Source organism: Anabrus simplex, chromosome 6 (genome assembly GCF_040414725.1).
Source record: "Anabrus simplex isolate iqAnaSimp1 chromosome 6, ASM4041472v1, whole genome shotgun sequence".
NCBI classification, from domain to species: domain Eukaryota; kingdom Metazoa; phylum Arthropoda; class Insecta; order Orthoptera; family Tettigoniidae; genus Anabrus; species Anabrus simplex.
In genome coordinates, this window is record NC_090270.1 from 170,009,527 (window position 1) to 170,032,211 (window position 22,685).

General features: G+C 36.8%; 1 protein-coding gene and 1 long non-coding RNA gene across 2 annotated transcripts in view; one reads left to right on the forward strand and one right to left on the reverse strand.

Annotated features, from left to right (window-relative positions):
- Positions 1-240: 240 nt before the first annotated feature.
- Positions 241-9,405, reverse strand: LOC137501316 (uncharacterized). The gene is made up of 2 exons (XR_011018458.1): positions 9,217-9,405; positions 241-1,377 (listed from the first exon to the last, which is right to left on the reverse strand). It is a non-coding gene; the product is annotated as an uncharacterized lncRNA (long non-coding RNA).
- Positions 9,406-22,418: 13,013 nt separating this feature from the next.
- Positions 22,419-22,685, forward strand: part of LOC136875922 (nipped-B protein) — a 140,503-nt gene continuing 140,236 nt past the window's right edge. Inside the window, exon 1 of the mRNA XM_068228256.1 lies at positions 22,419-22,472. Within this exon, the coding sequence (XP_068084357.1) occupies positions 22,419-22,472 (54 nt within the window). The remainder of the gene's footprint in view (positions 22,473-22,685) is intronic.

Below are 22,685 nucleotides of genomic sequence, written 5' to 3' on the forward strand. Positions count from 1 at the left end.
CAGTAAAATCGGTCCAGTAGTTTTTCAGTCTATAAAGGACACACAGAGAAACATTCATTTACTGTTATAGATAGATATATGAGTTCTCTGTTCACCTATATAAGTTCTGTAATCATGTCCTAGTGATACTGCTTTTATTTATTTTAGGCATGTTCAGAACTGAGGCTACCTTTTTCCATCAGACAGTGGTGAATTATTCCGTACTATGTATTACTGTATATTCATTAAGAAATTAATATGTTTATTTTTTTCTAGCTTGTTCCTCATCTCATCTGCTTGAGTACAGATGTACAGCAAACATTGGCTAGCACTGCTTTCAGATTGCTGGAAGATATTGAAAAAGCTTACCCAGAAATGTTGTTTTCTGTTGTGTATCGTGGCATACACCTAACATACACATTTCAAAGGCTAATTCAGGAAAAGGAAGTAATTCGAGGTTGGAAAGATGACCCACCAAAAGCACTACTTGGTCCAGTGTATAGTATTATCCGTAAGAATAAACTACATCGAAGAGGACTTGCAAGTTACCTTATAAAATATATTGAACAGCAGGTAAGGCAAAGTTAATTTGAAGGTAGTCTGGTTCCTTTTATTGACTTCTTTATTCTAGGCCAACATATTCTCATATCCCATACTTCAACATTAGTCAGTCTTTCGCATTATTTAATAGAAAGCACATCTGAAGGAAGAAATAACTCTCTCTTGTCTCCCTGAATATTTCATAGTACGACCAAGTGAGTTGGCTGCATGGTTCAGATCACATAGCTGTGAGCTTACTTCCAAGAGATGGTGGGTTTGAATTCTACTGTCGGCAGCCCTGAAGACAAATGTGGGACTGTACCTTTATTAAAGCCATGGTCACTTCCTTCCCAGTCCTAGGCCTGTCCTCTCCCATAAGACCTGAGTCCGTGTGACCAAAACCTAATAGGAAGAAAACCTATTGTATCGCTTATTACTCAGCATTAGCTGGTTATACGTGGGTTGGAACTGTAATAGCGGAAACACTACAGTGGACCAAAGCTAAATGAAACTACCATATTTACCCAAATATAAGATGACCCTCTAAAAATGATCTCCATTTTTTAGGATTTTAAAAAAAAAATCATAAGAGTCTCATTTATAAGTGATATGAATTGAAACCCGCTTAAGCAGCATCACGTATTATTAATGATGTAAACAAAAGCTTAACAAACACTAATAACACATGATCAACCTAATATAAGCAGTGCTGTCATAATGGAAAAAAAAACTTATTTTAGTTATCACTTTCACCACTTCACTCTGAAAGTTCACAATTTTCTTTCCGAAGAATGTCATCTTCTGTTCCATCCATCTTTTTAGGCAGACAACGCTTCTTGATACCATGCAGAATTGATTCTGGAATGAATAAAATTATAAACAAATGACGTACAATTAAAGTAACATAATCAATGGATTGTCTATCAAGAAGAAACATTCCAGACTCTCTTATCAGAAAAGTGAAAATGCTGTATACCCATTGTCAGAGCTGTGTCCAAATAGGGAGCGGATATTCAGATTGGTTTATTACTTCTAAGGAAGTGCAGCAAGGCAGTGCATTGTCGCCACTGCTATTCATCTCTGTAATGAACTAAATCATAAATAGGATGGAACAACAGTACTGTTTTTAAGGCATTGGCTTTCGCAGACGATGTGGGGACTTGGATTGCACAGAGGATGAAGTACAGCAGAAACTAGATGCCTGGAACAACCAATTTAAGGAGTTTGGCCTAAATATTAGCCCTACAAAGACAGTAGCCATGAAGGTTAGCAGGCAAAGAAGAAGTATGAATATTATGCTAGATGGAAAGAAGGTAGCAGAAGTTGATTGGTATCAATACCTTGGCAGCATTGTAACTTGAGATGGCCCTTGCTCAGATGAAATCACCAGTAGGATTCAGAAAGGAGATAATTTTTACCATCAAGTCAGGATCCTCTTCTGGGACAGCCAAATTCCTTTAATATCTAAGAAAACTTTGTGTCAGGCCTACTTTTTTCCATCAGCGGAAGGGATTGTAACACGGTTCGGTGAGGGTGTACACAAAAATTAAAACATAATAAAAATAATAATAATAAATGTTATAAAGAGAAATAATGATTTTCAGACCCGATCAAACAAAATCAAACACTCACACACAGCAAGTACAGGAAAACATCAGAATGTAACTACCAGGTTAGGCAACATGACACTTAAAGGAATGGAGATTGGAAGTGGTTGGGACCCTACCCAGGCTGTGAGAAGGTATTGTGTTGCCGAGGAAACGAAATTAGCAGTGATTCTATTTAAGTACTACATTTACTGAAATAATAACAATTAGAAAATAACATTACAAATGGAGCCATCAATGATGCGAATTAAGGTTAACACAACAAATTTAGAAAGAGCCATCACACTAAGAGTACAAGCTTCACGGCAGTGGGTTTGAAATAACATACAGAAATAATTAGAAAAATGTTAACTAAATACATTTAAAGGAACACACTCTTACAAACCACACCTACATGTTAAGACATAAAGAAGGAAGGAAAAGGTGAAAATAATTAAAATCTTAACCCAGAGCCAGCTCAGAAAGCAACCTTTTCTAATACACTTCCGAATAAGGAGCTTATCCTGAACGAGAATATGATAAGACAAAACGGCACTACTTAGAGGCAAACCCAAGGGAAACTTAAAATTTACATATTTTACACAATTAAAACAAAGGAAAAGGGGAATTAAATTTTATATAATTACAACACAATTAATCAAGCCAAAAGGAAAAGGGAAATATCTCTAAAACAAAATGAGTATGACTAACCGCGAAGACTAAGTCATGTGAAATTAAAATTGGAGATTGTAAGAAGTCGGGCAAACTCCGGTGGATAAAGAAAATTTAAATTAAGAAACTATATTTGAAAGTTAAAAACCCGAAACATGAACTGAAAAGTGCTTACCTCGGAAGACCGGGAGACCCATCAGATGGAGGAGACTACTTCTTCCTTCACCAGTCCAACGAGAAAGATAGATGAAACAAGCTTGGCTCTGGCCAAGTGGCCAGCGGCCGGAAGTGGTGAAATTGCAAAATAACCAATTAGCACACTCGCATTTTTTACATTTGCCAATAGAAAAGGGTTTTATTTTGGCCAGTGAGGGCCCAGAGAAAACTGATGATCAATTAGCGGATGTAGCTTCGAGAAATTTCCATTCTGGTGCAACCGGAAACTACGCAAAGCATTTATCAAACCAGGCATGTGTGACTACACCATGCCCCAAAAGTTATAAAGACAATACCTGTATGGAAAAAATGATCTACACATAATAAAATCGCTGCAAAAAACACCCTAAAAATCTTCACATTTTTCACTTAAAACACACATTAAAGAAAACCAAATTCTCTTTTTTGAATATTGCATACAGTCAATCTTGATGACAAAACCAATTTAACCATTTTACACACACAGTCAATTTTTAAAGTCCAACAAATAAACATATTTAACAAAACAAATGAACATATTTTACAATCATAACATACAGTTCTTCTTCTTTTCCCACAGTACAATTTCCAAAGTCTGACAAATAAACATATTTTACCAAAACAAATGAACATATTTTACAACCACAACATAGTTCCCTTTGCCAAGCTTGAGGCAACTAACTTTCTTACACTTTATTGGCAGTCATTATTGCCTTACGTTGAATATTCAAAGGATATTAAAATGTCACTACGTCAACTTTTATGTCCACTGAAAAGCATGTATTATAAACAGAACATGGCAAAATATATCCTTGTGACAATATTTTTTACAATCTTCAGCCTTTATGTCCACTGAAAGGTATAGTCAATAGGGAACATGCATAATTTTCAAAAACATTTTTTATGAAAAGTACACCAATGAAATAGTGCATAAACGTATCACAGTGGCAAGTTGCCTTGTTTTCTACCATTAAAAAAATATTAAAAGTGTCTTTCCGCAAGGCGAGTGAAACGGCCTCTGACGTAAGCGGCACGCTGTGATGTCACGATCCAGTACCGCATGCAGCTCTACCAGCCATTGTGCATCAGCCGTTACTAAAAGCCGACTGTTTATTATTCGTGATCGCGAATAACTTCAATATGACAGAAGAAAGGTTGAAAACAGCACAGTCAGACAATCTACCATGTGTAGATGCCATCGTTCTTGAAAAATAGTGACTTTTATGGCCGCAGAAATTTGCGGATAAAAAGCAAGTTTCTGAGTGGCATCTTTTATATACATGCAATGTACTGTAACTCATAGTGTTAGGATAACAACAAACCTGGATATAAATCACTTATCTTTCAACATTTCCTTCTAGACTGATTCCCAGATTAAAGAATAATATTACATTTTCGGGCTTTCAGCATTAGTAAAGTAAGAAGTCGGATTTCAGCACTAACATAAACATATAGGTAGCATTATAGTACTAGTCTGCCTCTGTGGTGTAGTGGTTAATGTGATTAGCTGCCACCCCCCGAGGCCCGGTTTCGATTCCCGGCTCTGCCATGAAAGTTGAAAACAAATAGTATGAAATCCTCGAAGTGGTTTTTCGTATTTTCCCACTTCTTCTCCAGGCACATAAGGCCACAGCCATTTCCTTCCCACTTCCTTGTCTATCCCTTCCGATCTTCCCATCCTCCAACAAGGCCCCTGTTGAGCATAGCAGGTGAGGCCGCCTGGGTGAGGTAATGACCCTCCTCACCAGTTGTATCACCACACCCAAAGTCTCGCGCTCCAGGACACTGCCCTTGAAGTGGTACAGGTGAAATCCCTTGCTGAGTCCGAGGAAAAAACCATTCCTGAAGGATAAACTGATTAAGAAAGAAAGAAAGAAAGATCATAGTACTGTAGGTCTATAATTTATCATTCCCGGAAAAAAAAATATTTATGGTTGGGGCAACTGGCTTACCCACTTCCGGAGCACATGGAAGAGAAATATTGAATATCTTGGTGGAAGGAAAAAGTTAAACATGATAAAGATAAATATGACTTTATTTAATTTTCACAAGTCGGACTGAGTGGTTCAGATGGATGAAGTGCTGGCCTTCTGACCCCCAACTTGGCAGGTTCGATCCTGGTTCAGTCCGGTGGTAGTTGAAGGTGCTCAAATACGTCATCCTCGTGTCGGTAGATTTACTGGCATGTAAAAGAACTCCTGCAGGACTAAATTCCTGCACATCAGCGTCTCCGAAAACCGTAGAAGTAATTAGCGGGGCATAAAGCCAATAACATTCATTACATTTGGCTTTTTGACAAGCATATCACGCAAGAAAAGTGTCTTGGTGACATTTTAGTTATTTAATACAGGAATGTCTTTGGATGCTGTGACTTTTACTTTTTTTTGCTTTACGTCGCACCGTCAAGCGACGATGGGACAGGAAAGGCCTAGGAATGCGAAGGAAGTGGCCATGGCCTTAATTAAGGTACAGCCCCAGCATTTGCCTGGTGTGAAAATGGGAAACCACGGAAAACCATATCTAGTAATCGAGTAAGAACAGCAGTACCTGTACTCAAGATGAACGGCATGCATTCAAATTCATAGAGGTTCCAATCAGTGGCAAAAACAGTGAGCTTCTTGGATTCCTCAGCAAGAGGTATCTGATAAATATGCCTGATTCAGATCAAAAGTGGTAAAAATTTTGGTGTTACCAAACCAAAAGTGAAAATCAGGAAGGGGAACAGATTGAAGTACAACTCTCTTATTGAGCATCCGATAATCAACCACAGGCCTGAAACCACTCTTTGGTTTAGGAACAAGAAATATGAGTGGAAAATAAGCAGATTTAGAAGGACATGTTACACCATCAGCAAGCATTTGATCGATAATAGCCTTAAGGGCTTTCATCTTAGGAGGCGACAACCTATACGGAGGAGAACGAACAGGTACATTGTCAGTGACTTCAATTTTGTACTCCAAAACATTGGTTACACCTAACTTATTGGAAAACACATCAGGAAATTTATCACAAAGATTCTTAAGTTGGTTGGCCTGATCATCAGGCAAATGATCAAAATCTAAAGTTTTGGATTCACCCGAGTCCTCAGAAACAGCATTAACATGACAAAGAAGAATAGAGGAGCGATTACACAACTTAAAGATTCTAACGGAAAATTTAAACTGGAACTCATTGTACTGAAGGTCCAAAATCATACCAGTTTTGGCAATAAAATTTGCACCCAGAATGAAAGGACAAGATAAATTTTTCAACACTAGCATGGCCATTTTCCATGTGAAATCACGCATTCTCATTTTGACATCCAGACATCCAATCACATTCAATTAGAGTTAGCCATAAGGCTGGTTTAAGATACAGGTTTAAAAGACGGGAACTTGCAAACAGTTTTCACAGTTTTCTCACTCATCAATGTGAAGCCACTTCCATAATCTAGCAATGCACAGACAGGTTCATTGTTCACCTCTAAGCATATGTATGGTAATTTACAAGGAGGGATAGCAGAAATGCCACAGGATTATAGGAAATTGACACTAGGGTCAGACTGAGACCTTTCATTAGCCACAGAATTGTGTAAAGCATCATTTAACCTACAGTGATAACAGACGAAACATGAAGCTACACTTTGAGGTTTGGCACAAGAATGGGTGGTTAGTCGTCTAGAATTACCATTACCAGAACACCCAGACCCTCAAGAATTGCGAGGGCACTGTCTCGAAAAATGCCTATTCGACCCACAGTATTGACAAGAATTATTAGTGGAAGTGACGCTACCCATACCAGGTTTTGAATTGCCTAAGGGCTCAATCTTAGGAAAATTCCTCTGGAAATTTTCACTGGGACCACCCACGGCAATTTGAATTGCCTTAGGGCCCAATCTTAGGATGATTCTGCTGCAGACGTTCAGTGGAGCCACAATTAAAATATGCACGAGAATTACGTGGCTTGGAGAAAGAGAAGAAGCGGTTTCAGTAACTTGTGGAAAGGACATGCACATAGGAGGGGGAGCTAATGCAACACATAGCCGGCCGGCATATCTAATACCTTCAGTACAAACAGTAATAGCTTCCAATTGAGCAAAAGTAGCTGATCGCGGTGAAAGAGCAAGATACGACCAATAATTAGGGGCAAGACCCTCAACAATGCTGGCAACTGTTTAGGACTCTGAGTAGTTGAGCATAAAAATTCTAGCATAGAACTTAATGTCCTGAATATACTCAGACAACGATTCATTCAAATGCTGCACTCTGAAATAATGTTTTAGCACCAAGGAAGACAAGGCACAAGAAGGAATAAAAAATTCAAGTACATGTGCTTGAAACTGATCCACTTTACATCTTTCAGAAATGGCTCTAATGATATGCTCAGAAAGAGCTCCGGATATGTGTGGATATAAAACGTGGAAGAAATTATCACTACTTAAATTGTATACTGCACCACGACGTTGAGGAGATATCCTTCTTGCACCACGATGGGCGTTCAATTTATTGCATCGGCCATTTCTCCTCTTGCGACTACACCACGTATTGGAGTCAATTGTATAGATCGTGCATTAAATATGATGCTAAGTATCGGCAGCTATGTTTATCTCCATTAATCTGTCAACAATAAATTCTTTACGCTTTCATAATTTCCAATTAAGGTAATTATCTCCTTTCCACGTTTCACTGTAGGTGTCAAATTATTCTCCAACTTGCTACACGATACCTCTCAGGGGTAACTAATATGCATCAATAAATTATATTTTTTACATGAGATCAACTGGGGACCCGCATATCCTCTCTTATAGTTTACCAATTCCATGTTTCCTTAAATGTCAATAAAAATCATCACTCAAACTCATCCAACCAAAAATAATCCTGCAAGAATTCAACGTAAACTGATCTGCTATAATAATGAAATAAATTGCAATAATAATAATTTAAATGTTTAAATACTTGTTTTATTCATAATCATGAATTACCTTGGGATGAATTATTCAATTATTAAAATATCTAATTACATTCAATGTCTCTTCATTCAAAAGATAAATCAACAAAGTCTTTGACTGAGATCAAATGATTATTTCATTAAAGAAATATGGTTCTCACTATATAAAAGCAAAGAAAAGTTTACGAAGTATCATATGTCGTAATTATCAATTTCATTATGTAGCAATCTTACTAGATATTATTGATATTAAAGTGTCAAGAAAGTTAAAAATGTGAATAAAGTCATAAGTGATAAAATTAAAAAAAATCAAGTCGGAAGTGAAATAAGTAAAAAATGTGGTTAAAATTAAAATTGAAACAAATCAAAAGTGCTTATTTATCTTCTCATCAAGTCATTAATCTTCTCGTTCATCCTTGCTTGATTTTCAATTGTTACGGTAGCAGAAAAAGCAAAGTTCCAAATATCATAGCTTCAAATGGCTATTCTAAATATATTCTGATGCATTTAAAAAAAATCAATCAGTTTCACCTGTTACTGGATAAATATATCCATATTATTTCCTAAAAAGTAAATGTAGGTATCACCTAATAACTTCTAACCATTATCCTATCAGGTCTTACATCTATCAAGATTCACGATCGCATCTAAGTTCAATCACTAGCTCATGGAATTCTAGAGAACATTGCTGGTGATAATTATTTACTTGTCAATGGCAGAGACTTAAATTATGAAGATGCTTCCTCCCATCAAATCATGGCTTTGACAAAAAAATCAAACAAGGCTTATTACAACATGTGAAATTCTCCTGGAAGAAATCAGGTTTACACCTTAATATTTATTATTTGGAAATTTTATTTTGATGACTATATGGTTATCAGCCTACAGATTCTGTAACGTATTTCACCGTATGAATACCCTATCAACCCAAAACATCCTATGCCGCTACTAAAATCATGCCGCAAACATGTCAATTATAACCAGTGGTTAGTATCACGTCATGTAATTACTACCAATAAATCACAAATACATATCTCTCTCCATATGCCAACCGTAAACATTATAACTCCACATTATTCATATCAACAAATATATCCCTCAGAATATTCATACTTATAATCTCATCATTACGTTGTATGTACTGTTAATTACACATATAAATATCAATCATTTCTCCTTTAGCGGCGTATCGTTTCAATATTCCATTATCATATGACAGTGATGCATTAATGTGTTTAATTTCTATTCAAATACACATTATCACTCTTTCCTGTAAAAGAAATACGTGTATGAATGAATCAGGCTAGTATTTACTTACATGCGGTGACGAACTGGCGATAACCAAGTCTTTATATCCTATGAAACCATCTATTTCCACTCCGCATTACAGCTGGATTAAATCATATTATGTATAAAACTTTTCTTTGGTAATAGTCGAAATATCATTTTCCAATCTCTCCACATTTGATTACAAGCTTCCCTGCATAAGAATGTTGGTTTACGTAGTCGAAGACCTACATCCATGGTTTTAAGACAATTATGATAATTTCTTTGCGAAGACACTGCACATTGAAATCAGTTCTCGAAGATATAAATGTCGACCTTCTTAAAATCACATTACTAACATCTACGCACTACTTCTTAAAGTTAAACATGTATGGTTACTTTGAATAGATAAAACTGCATGGAACTTAACTTTTATCTGCTGGCATTACTGGACTGGGCTAGATTCCAATTCGGTCATCCTTGGTTCCCTTGCTCCAGGTGATGGCTGCGTTATATTTGGGCAGTAGCTACCAGTTTCGGGCTTGAAGAATCAGCTGGCTGGTGTCCATCAGTTATCAGCCCCATCTCCGACTTAGTTACTCATCTCGATGCCGTCGTTTGCATGTTATAAAAACATATTTAACACCATCATTAGTACCATAATTCAGTCTTGCAACAAATTCTCCTGTGTCTAATTTCTAATTTTTAAAACAGGTTATTCCATCAAAATTCCATGACAGTTTCAGTTATAAGATTTGTAAAGTACTCTAGATAACTTCTAGTTTATCGTAAATATATTTTGAATACAAAGTATGTTACAAGTGTTATTATTTTCACCTATTCAATACAAAGAGATCTTTTTAGAAATTAAATATTATTACAAAATGTTAAGGGACATGTTTCGCCCATATTAAGGGCATCATCAGCCTCAAACTCAAACCTGTATGATGAAAAATCATGATTCTGAATGAATGAATGAAGGAATGAAGATGGGAAGCGGTTGTGACCCTACCCGGGCCGTGAGATTCTGATTTTTCACCATACAGGTTTGAGTTTGAGGCTGATGATGCCCTTAATATGGGCGAAACATGTCCCTTAACATTTTGTAATAATATTTAATTTCTAAATTGATCTCTTTGTATTGAATAGGTGGATATAAAAAATAATAACACTTGTAACATACTTTGTATTTACGTACATTTCAGTACGGACCTAACATGAGAATTATAACGTGTAATATATTTTGAGTTGGCGATATCTTATTTTTCACTAAGTAACTCGTGTTAGCTTTCAATTTGAGCTTTCGTCTCTGATAACTTAATTCTTCTTTCCTTTTTTCTAAGTTTCCCTCCCCATTAACCTTGATATTTAGTTGTAGATTGGCGTAATATCTTTATAATATTACTCGATCTTCCAATTATTCTTCAAATCTTCTTCCGTAAAAGCTTCCTCCTTCTTTACGTGACGAATTTCGCGTGAATAATTTCGTCCCGATGCTCAACGTAAATGTGATTGTTCACTTTGCCATTTTAACAATTTAAAAATATTCTGCATTTTTCTTAATCACGGCCGCGTGGATTCTATAGGTCTGTATGTCTTACTTCCTGACCATGGCTTACTTGATTCATTAAATATGTATTCTTTTCGACACATTCACAGCTTCTTTAATTCTATCTGTCTGTACTTTTATTATAACATAATCACGGCCTATTTAATTCTGTATGTCCGTACTTTCTTCTAATGTATTTCTCTACTATATAATCTTTGTCATTTTATTGCGATGCATGGCAAACATTGGTGGCGTAACATCCCGTTTTAATATGATCAGGGCAATGGGGCAATGAAATGGTACAATACAATAGCCTGATCTAATCTTTCCTTTAGAATTTAATTTACGAATACAAAGTGCGTAAATTAATTCCTCCTTCCTCAAGTGGAAAGGGTTAGGGATAGGACGAGACATGTTGACCTTAAGAAACAGCAATATGAGATAATTCTTTAGGTAATTTTTTGGTTATTATCATTGTTAATCTCCTTTCACCAGCAACCACGCTCTGCTACCATTATGTAACCCGGTTCGGTGAGGGCGTACACAAAAATTAAAACATAAAAATAAACGTTATAAAGAGAAATAATGATTTTCAGACCCAATCAAACAAAATCGAACACTCACACATGACAAGTACAGGAAAACATCAGAATATGACTACCAGGTTAGGCAACATGACAACTAAAGGAATGAAGATGGGAAGCGGTTGTGACCCTACCCGGGCCGTGAGAAAGTATTATGTTGCCGAGGAAACGAAATTAGCGGTGATTCTATTTAAGTACTACATTTACTGAAATAATAACAATTAGAAAATAACATTACAAACGGAGGCATCAATGACGCGAATTTCGCTTAACACAACAAATTTAGGGAGAGCCATCGCACTAAGAGTACAAGCTTCACGGCGGTGAGTTTAAGATAACATGCAGAAATAATTAGAAAAATTTTAACTAAATACATTTAATGCAAGAAACACGCTCTCACAAACCACACCTACATGTTAAGACATAAAGAAGGAAGGAAAAGATGAAAATAATTAAAATCTTAACCCAGAGCCCATTCAGGAAGCAACCTTTTTTAAACCACTTCCGAATAAGGAGCTTATTCTGAACGAGAGTATGCTAAGACAGAACGGCACTACTTAGAGGCAAACCCGAGGGAAACTTAAAATTTGCATATTTTATGCAATTAAAACAAAAGAAAAGGGGAATGAAATTTTATATAATTACAACACAATTAATCAAGCCAAAAGGAAAAGGGAAGTGCCTCTAAAACAAAATGAGTATGACTATCCGCGAAGACTAAGTCATGTGAAATTAAAATTGGCGAATGGAAGAAGTCACGGGCATACTCCGGAGGGTAAAGAAAATATAAAATATGAAACTACATTTGAAAGTTAAAAACCCAAAACATGAACCAAATAGTGCTTACCTCGGAAGGCCGAGAGACCCATCAGATGGAGGAGACTACTTCTCCCTCCACCGGTCCAACAGGAAAGACAGACGGAACAAGCTTGGCTTTGGCCAAGTGGCCAGCGGCCAGCGGCCGGAAGTGGTGATATCGCAAAATAACCAATTAGCGCGACCGCATTTCTTACATTTGCCGATAGGAAAGAGTTTTATTTTGGCCTATGAGGGCCCAGAGAAAACTGATGATCAAATACCGGTCGTAGCTTAGAGAAATTTCCATTCTGATGCAACCGGAAACTACTCGAAGCATCTTACCAAACCCGGCACGTGCGACTACACTGTGCCCCGAAAGTTATAAAGACAATACCTTTACAGAAAAAATGATCTACATATAATAAAATCGCTGAAAACAAACACCCTAAAAATCTTCACATTTTTCACTTAAATCATGCATTAAAAAAACAAATTTTCTTGTAAATATTACACACAGTCAATCTTGAGGATAAGACCAATTTAACCATTTTACACACACAGTCAATTTTTTTTTTTTTTTAAGTCTCACAAATAAACATATTTTACCAAAACAAATGAACATATTTTACAATCATAGCATACTTTACCAAAGCAAATGAACATATTTTACAATCACAACGGGGATAACAGCAGTCTCCAGGCTGTGGAAATGAAATTCCTGAGATCAATACTGTAAAAAACAAGATAAGATAGGATCCGGAATGAAAAGGTCCGCAAAGACATCCAAGTGAAACCACTCAATAAAATTCTAGCAACATCAAGATTGAAGTGATTTGGTCACTTGAAGAGAATGGATCTGAAGAGGGTAGCAAGAAAATGGTTTGACAAACATCTGGAGGGAAAGCGCCCTAGGGACTGACCAAGGACACGATGGATCTCCCAAATAAAAGATGATCTGCAAGAAGAGAAATGGAACTGTGTAAATTTGAAGAAGAAGAAGAAGAAGAAGAAGAAGGAGAAGAAATGTACTTGTATAGACATAAGTGGAGAGCGCTCTTGCACTGCACCCAGGAAACTGGAGATGGTTAAATGATGATGATGATGATGATGGTGAATTAATGGACAATTACACAGGCCTGGTGAGATGTTGTTCCATGAAGTCTTGATCCATTGTCCCAATAATGCCTCAGATAGTTTCTCAAGCTTGCCTAAAGAAGTAAGAGAACAGTTACCAGCAAGCAGCCATTCCTCGTAGAGATGTCGAAGGTCGCCCTTAAATGGTTTATCCACAGTGCCCTCAACTATGTGCAGCTGGGAGGGCAACCTCATTGTTTCAGAAGTACACCTTGTCGCCTTTTCCACACTTCTTTCAGCCATTCCACCATAAATTCAGCAGTCATTCAGCCTTTATTGTTACATCTGAATATAATCCCACTTGGAAGCTTCTCCTTTGCCAGATTGTTCCTCTTCAATACTGTAAATGCTGGAAGCTTCCTGCCATCATCAATGCAGCTAAAATCTCTGCTATTCAAAGTTTTTCACTAACACTGGTTTTAATTAACACAGATTTCAAAGCTATTGGATCAACTGTTAGTGGTGGAAGGCATGTTGAAGTACGCTGTTGTTTCATCTGCATTCCCGATTTGAGACAGGAAATAATTGTGCTGCTTATGAAGACGAATTGCATGCCGCTGATATTTTGCAAGCTTTCCACTAAAATAATTTGGCAGCCTCTGTGCCAGTGTGGTTCTTCTATGAAGTGTTAGGTCATGCCTCTGAATGAACCTTACAGTCCATCTTACACTTTAAATTGCTGCCATGGTATCCGGTATAACAATGCTTCTACAGGGCTTTCATTCTTATAGTTTCCTGCAAAATAGAAAATCCATTCTTTCCTTTCTTACACACATACTCCAGGACTACTTCTTCCAAGTCTTTGAAACAGCCAATTGTCAGTCCATGAAATTTCTCCCACGTTGAATAAGTGTCATTTAATTTTTCCTTCGATTTTCTCCAGTCGAACATTAGCTTTTAGAGTTCGTGCTGCAAGGATGTTGTTCGTTTCCACATATCTCACCACTTAACATTTCAATTTTTTATTGTAACTGTGATGCATTGTTTTATGTAACTGTGACACTACAGTAGCTCTCTTTTCAGCATAATCACCTATATCAGTACCAATTTCAAAAGCATGTATGTTGATGGAAATTCAAGAAACACGTGAACACATTGCTTTCAGTGCTGGTGAGAAACAGATACAGACAGACACATCACGTGCTTACAGCACACACTTTTGATTGAATGGGAGATCAAGATGACGATGACCACGAGTTGAATCGAGTGGACGAGGCTGGAAATTGAGAAACACGCAAAAAGCCAATCAGGGAAGCTCGCTACAATTCAGACATAAATTTTCACCAATTACCATGGTTGTTAATCCAACCAATTAAAATAGTTCTTATTGTGACTAGTAAGAACTAAATTTTTGATGATAAAGTTTTTGACAAGTTGTCGATCATTTCTATTGCAACATAGAGGTTTTCATTAGCGGAAACCGCACGTGCGGTATAAGCTGCCTCAATAATTAAAACCCTTTTAAATTTTTCAAACACATTTGAAAATGACAATACAATTTAGTTCATGTTCTTTAGTTCTTTATGTTCTTCATAGGCCTAAATTTTAAATCTTAATAATACTACTCATAATTTTGTCCAATCATAATTAACCTTCTTTTCCAGTCCAAATTAAAATTTTACATTCTTTATAGATCAAAACTTCGTCTCTGAATTAAATTTTTAAAAAAATATTACAATAAATTTTAGAACACAAATAAATTTCTTCGTCCTTTCTTGAAAACCCAGGTCACAAAAAACAACAACATACACATAAACAGAAGTGTATGAAGAATCTATCAGGTTAAAATGTTTAAGGTTGTTTAGGTTTAAGGTTCTTTTATTTTGTAATAATTGATAATTGTTAACTTTGCAACAAAATCATATTATCACGTTAGAGTCCACATATATTGGCATGAAAATTCATACTTTTCACACTTCATACTGTACATCGAATGCATTGTTTCCTGCAATGAATCCCACTCCTCTAGATGTGAACAGTGGAGTGGAAATTTCCACTGTTTGGTTTGGCTCTATACCATTAAGTGGGAGCAGTGGCTCACCTTGAAACATGCAGGGTAAAACCTGCCGAGGTTCCACTTACGCAGATACACTCACTAGGGGGAGAAAAAAAAAAGAAACACTGTATTTTACACAAAATTTAATGTTATTCCATTTGAAACCTTGTATAAATTAAATGTTAACATTGATGCTTTTAGGGCCCAATATGTAGACATGATAATTATGGGCTTTTGGGCTTGTGCCATGTCAAGAAACGAGGTGAAACTCTTTACGTTTCACTCCGCATCTTTGGAAGAAAATCTTGACTGTTAACGAGGAAGACTTTTACATTAATGAGCATTTGAATTTAAGAATGCATTACCATTGGAGCTGTAGTGGTATGCTCATTCATCACCAGGTGGCTTGCCAAATGCTTTCACAGCGCTCCTAGCGGGAAGTGACAACAACAGTAAGGTTCAATTAAGATGTTTCATCACACAATGTGTGCTTGAGAAGTAACATAGAGAACATCAGACAAATCAGGAACAAATGTGGTAGAAGAAATAATAATGGAAACTAATATAATAAAATGCAGTGAAAAACACCAGGATAGAAGAGAACAGAGCTGAAGAATGAAAAAAAAAAAAGTACAGTATGTGGAGAAAACCAGAGGATGGATAATGGTGTGAGACAGGGTGGGAAGGCATAACCAGTGTACATACGTTATGAAAGTATGACACTTAATACATAACACATAGTATGGAATGAACCGAACCAACAGGTGGTGACAAACGTACGAATTCAGAAAACACCAAAACGAAATAACAACGTAGAAAGTACACTGAAGAGAACTACTACATAAATCCTTAATGGGTGGCAACCCCATATTACTTGATTGATAGCCAACGTCCCTTTTGAAACCGTTAGGATTTTTACATATTTTCACAGCTTCCTTTATAATCCTAGACCTGTGTAGTATTTAGTGTGGGTTACAGTGACTCTATATGTACAGTGTGGCTAATGAGTGCTTCATTCTGATTGGCTCCGCCATGTTTTAGCCAAATGTCCCGTCAGCTGATTTAAACGTATGTGTTCAACACAGGGTAAGATCACTCTTTATGCAATTTCAGCGAAGTACAGGCGACCTGTTTTAACCTTAATACACCGAAAATATGTTTTTATTAAACATGGAAGATGATTTAGCATTATTAATTAAGAAATGTGTGTGAATTTACGTATTTCTGAGGTCTGAGTTTTGAAGAAAATTATGCCAGGCTGTTAAGTTTATGGTTGCAGAAACAGATCAGGAAAGGTTTTTAAAATGAAATTAGGCAATTGCTTGTTTTCAGCACGTTATAAGATGCTCCCAACAACGAGAAGAGTTGTTTCATGCATTATAATGGTAACAATAATAACAAAATGTGTTAGTAATTTTATAGAGGCCAAGACAGTAAATGTCAGATTTCTCCATTAATATTCTCCGTATCGAAAACCTGTACATAAAGAAAGTTGTTTAGAATATAATTCCCGGAATTTTACGTTTTATGCGATTTTACCGTGTAAGGAAAATAACAGAGATTTTCACGATTATATTATTTTTCACAAATTTTCAAGTATCCCCGAAAATGTCTGTTTTAACTGAAAACTGTACTTAACAAACCTTACAGGAAAGGCTACTCCCAATCATTCACTGTAAGTCTCATTCATTTTCACCGTATGAGGTATTATGATTGATATATTCTCGAATTCAAACTTTCATGGCTATTCATCTATTAAAGGACATGGTTGTAAGTGCCGCCTGGCATCAAGTTGAATTTTCTCATACGGTATATTGTAATGATAACAATAATAGTCTGACTCCGTGGTTGAATGGTCAGCGTACTGCCCTTTGGTTCAGTGTGTCCGGGGTTCGATTCCCGGCCGGGTGGGGTATTTTAATAGCTCGGGCTTGGGGACTGGGTGTTTGCGTTTGTCCCAACACTCTCCTCTTCATATTCAGACAACATACCACACTACAAATCACCACAGAAACACGCATTAGTGATTACATCCCTCCATATACGATTTGCATCAAGAATAGCATCCGGCCGTTAAACAGGACCAAATCCACATGTGTGACGCAGTTCCCACCCACAACCCCACAGTTGTGGGAAGAGCGGTAGAAAAAGAAGAAGCTATTGATAACAGTGATAACAAAGCATTAGCAAAACCGATAGTAGCAAATAGAATGTTTAAAATACAGCAGATATCTACCAATTCTAACCGAACCGGGGCACAGAATTAGTCCCACATCATGGAAATCAAACAGCAGGTGGTCGATAATTGAGTCCAGAATACAAGTACACCGGGACCAGAAAAACTGATTGTTTTCACCGAGCAACAAGTAGTATTTTCTCAAACGATAGATATGTTGTATAGTGATACTAATATTTAATTCCTAGTTGCGAGGATCAAACCGTAGCCATCATTAAAGGAGCACTATACACAACCCGGGGACCATGGCAGTTGCTTGTTTTCGTCACTAAAGAGTAGCAGGTTTTCGCTACGAGTACAATGGTACAGTATATTATGTTAACTTATATTACGTTAACATAAATATGGAGCTAGGTAATACAATCTTCTGTGCGTGTTCAGATTACATACATACCGTTGTCATATATAAAAAGTACATTTCTATGTATAGTTTTATGATACTGCGTTGTATATTCTAATATGTAAAACCATGTAAGCTGATATATGGTATTGTTATATTTTTAAAAAAATTTAAATGACCGGGTGAGTTGGCCGTGCAGTTAGGGGCGCGCAGATGTGAGCTTGCATCCGGGAGATAGTGGGTTCGAATCCCACTGTCAGCAGCCCTAAAGATGGTTTTCCGTGGTTTCCCATTTTCACATGCAAATGCTGGGGCTGTACCTTAATTAAGGCAGCAGCCGCTTCCTTCCTATTCCTAGGCCCTTCCTGTCCCATCATCGCCATAATACCTATCTGTGTCGGTGCGACGTAAAGCAAATAGAAAAAAATTAAATGTAGGCTAACTTTACAGTCCTCACATACATTATTCAAGACAACGACTTTACTATTTTACCCCACATATATTATAATATAAATGTTATGATAGGCCTAGCTACCAATACAGAATTTCTAACCTCTTCAATAATAGTGACTTGTAGGCCTAAACCACGTATAACTCTAAATTTTGAAGTCTTACGTCATGTAGTCCGACTCTGAATATAACAAATACTGACAGGCCTATACACATACAGCATAAGCAAAATGAATAACATCTTAAAACATTGACCTAGTCTATTCTTTATTGAAATAATAATATCACTCTCCTTGAACTATCAGCTGATTGAGTACTTAGCTAAAATATGGCGGCTGGGCTGGCCTTGGCCACACTGTACATATAGAGTCACTGTAGTGTGAGTAAGAGCTCGAACATCTTCTAACACAATTAAATTGAAATAAATTATATAGTGGCTCGACCTGTTCAATACAAGTAGAATTAGAAATGCAATGTTACATTCCTAGCTGATTAAAAGCAGTACCGGTTTCGACCACTGTTCCAGGTCATCATCAGCCGATCACTTAAAATATTAAAAACAATGCAAAATCTTTCACCAGTTGCAGTTCATGAAGTACTACAACACTTTAGGAATTAGCACAGATGTTGAAAGTTCCCAGAAACCTGAAGAAGTCAAGGATCAATCACATAAATGAAGCCAGAAGTAAGTCCTTGAAGAGCAGCAGAACATACGTGCTGACCGGCACTGTGCTTCCAAATGTTTATGCAGTTCATGAAGCACTATAACACTTCAGGGATTAGCAGTGTGTGTGTGTTGAAAGTTCCCAAAATCCTGAAGAAGTCGAGGATCAATGACATGAATGAAGCCAGAAGCAAGTTCATGAAGAGCGGCAGGACATACGTGCTGACCGGCACTGTGCTTCCAGATGTTTATGAAACTCGATGAAAAATTGAATAGTTCAAGGATCAAGCCTGCAAACGCTGCTAGGTGCGAAATCGTACAATACAGTTTGATATACCTGATGATATAAATATACATTGATGTTTATAGAATCTCGTATGTCAAATTCTTGAAGTTTGGAGATAAAGAACAGTTGACATAAAAACAATTGTGAAAAGAAAAAAATTAAAAAGCGCAATATTAGAACAATTGGGAAATGCATTTATGCAACGTGTGATTTCTTGAAGTAAAAATAAAATTTAAAAAATAATAAGAGCTCAAGTAGTTCTTGAGGTGGCATAAAGAATAAATTTAAATATAAATATAATGACCTGAACTGTAAGTGATATTATAATACACAGTTCAATGGGGAAAAGAAAAAGAGAGGAATACAACAATGTCAATAGAAGATAAATAGGTGTGGATCAGAATATAAATAATGATAAAAGCAGGTAGAGAGGGGTTGTATTAGATAGGAGATGATTAATATAGCGCGAAGTGGAATGAAGAAAGAAGAAAGGAAAGGATAGGATAGGAGAGGGAAATAAAGGAGGAGCAGTAGTTTAAGGTAGGGCAGGAGGATGGGTTATTGGAGGTAGAAAACATGGCTAGGAACTGTGTAAGGCATGGAAAATCGAATTAGGGTTTGGAAATTTAGCATTTTTGAAAATGAGAATGAGGAAGTTGAATAGAATATATTGTTTTTCAGAAATGTCGTTTAAATTGACATCAGGGTTGAAGTATTGGTCAAGGTGAATTAAACAATTTTCAGTTGTGTTTATATAATTTCAACAAAATTGAACAGGACATGGAAATTCTTAAAATTTATTAACAAAGGCCCACGTGATGAACACCATAGGTTTGCATTGCATGTAAATGGTGCCACAATGTGCGAAACCCCTCACATATTACATGTGTGAATTTCATTACCTGTAAGTAGTACCATAATGTGTGTAATACTGCAAGTCTATGCTACTTTTGATTAGTACCGCAGCATGACAAATGCCATGGTTTTACTTTCCTAGCGATAAGTACCATTAGGAGGGGCCGATGACTTGAATTTTGGACCCCTTTGGACTAAAAGCATCATCAATTCAGTATTATGCTACAAACGCAGTCCCTTGGTTAGTAATACTATTACTTCACATCAGTTCCTGTGAATGCGAGACATTGCATGTCGGATCCACTGATTGTTTTAAATTCATATCCATCCATTTTACAGTACCTGTGATTGGTAGCACTATATGAGCAACACCATGGTTCTGGCTTGCCTATGATTAGTACCCACTATATGAGGAACACCAAGGGATAGCACGAGTCCCTGTGGTTAGTACACTTACATCCTCACGTTTTGAATTCTGGTCAGTGGAGGATTTTGGACTTTTAATATGTCATTCCATTTTGTCTCATTTCGTACCATTAAGGGCCGATGACCTAGATATTAGGCCCCTTTAAACAACAAGCATCATCATCATCAAATTTCCAAACCCGAATTCGATTTTTCATGCCTTACACAGTTCCTAGCCACGTTTTCTACCTCCAATAACCCATCCTCTGGCCCCACCTTAAACTACTACTTTATTTCTCTATCCTATCCTATCCTATCCTATCCTATCCTATCCTATCCTATCCTATCCTTTCCTTTCTTCTTTCTTCATTCCACTTCCCACTCTATTAATCATCTCCTATCTAATTCAACCTCTATCTACCTGCTTTAATCATTATTTATATTTTGATCCACACCATCATCTACTAACATAGTTGTTTTTCTCTCTTTTTCTTTTTCCGCATTGAACTGTGTATTATAATATCACTTACAGTTCAGATCATTATATTTATATTTAAATTTATACTTGACGCCACCTCAAGAACTACCCGAGCTCTTATCTTCAGGAAATTACACGCTGCATAAATGCGTTGCTCAGTTGTTCTAATATTGCATTTTTTAACTTTTTTCTTTTCACAATTGTTTTTCATGTCAACTGTTCTTCATCTCCAAACTTCAAGAATCTGACATACAAGATTCTATAAATATTAATATATATATATATATATATCATCAGGTATATCAAACTATATTGTACGATTTTGCGCCTAGCAGCATTTGCAGGCTTGATCCTTCAACTGTTCAATTTTTCATCGAGTTTCATAAATATTTGGAAGCACAGTGCCGGTCAGCATGTATGTCCTGTTGCTCTTCATGAACTTGCTTCTGGCTTCATTTATGTGATTAATCCTTGCCTTCTTCAGGATTTTGGGAACTTTCAACACACACACATACACTGCTAATCCCTAAAGTGTTATAGTGCTTCATGAACTGCATAAACATTTGGAAGCACAGTGCCAGTCAGCACGTATGTTCTGCTGCTCTTCAAGAACTTATTTCTGGCTTCATTTATGTGATTGATCCTCGACTTCTTCAGGTTTTTGGGAACTTTCAACATCTGTGCTAATTCCTAAAGTGTTAGAGTGCTTCATGAACTGCAACTGGTGGAAGATTTGTATTGTTTTTAATATTTTAAGTGATCAGCTGATAATGACCTGGAACAGTGATTGAAACCGGTACTGCTTACAATCAACTAGGAATGTAACATTGCATTTCTACTTCTACTTGTATTGAAACGGTTGAATCACTATATATCTTATTTCAATTGAATTACGAACTCAATTCAGTACAGAACATTATGAAATTCTTATTTTAAAATAAATCTTGGAACACGACATCATGACCCAACGATAGGGCATGCTCAGCTATTGTTGACTTGTCTGGCTGGTTGAGACAGATATTTCTTTGGTGTTCCTTTATGTGAGTCCCAATGGACCGGCATGTTTGGCCAATGTATACCTTGCTGCAAGTACAGGGAATTCTGCACACCCCAGGCTGTAATAGTGGGGGCAATTTGTCACTGCATTCACCTGCGAAACATAAAGAACTTCACCTTGTTTCCTTGGCGTGGCATAAGCCCAGAAGCCCATAATTATCATGTCTACATATTAAATGTTATGACATTATAACAATATGGCATTGTATCATTAGTTAATTAGCCCATTTCAGAAGTTTCTGCGCAGTAATTGATAAACGTTATTGATCATGACAATCACAACACCAATATTTTCTTTTCTTGCTTTGGACAAGAATATCCACAAACAGCTGAAAGTTATTGCTGCGAATTCTTATGCCACATATTTTTGTAGACATTACGTCTTGCCTACAACAGTTAGTCTCGCTTCTAAGTCAGGTCATAATGGCTCTTTCACCTGAAAATGCAGCAAAGGGCTATGGCATTAGTGGAGGTTGGGCAGAGCATACTCTATGTAGCAGACATTATAGGCACTGCTTGTTCTAACGTGTACAGAACTGCTAAAAGGTACAGAGAGGACAATATCTACACCAGGAAGCCCAGTTCTGGTCTAGGAGAAGCACTACTGAGCATGTTGATCACTTTTGTGCAATGCAAGTTATTCTTGATCGACACACAACTGTGGAGGCCATAAATCATTAGCAGCAACTA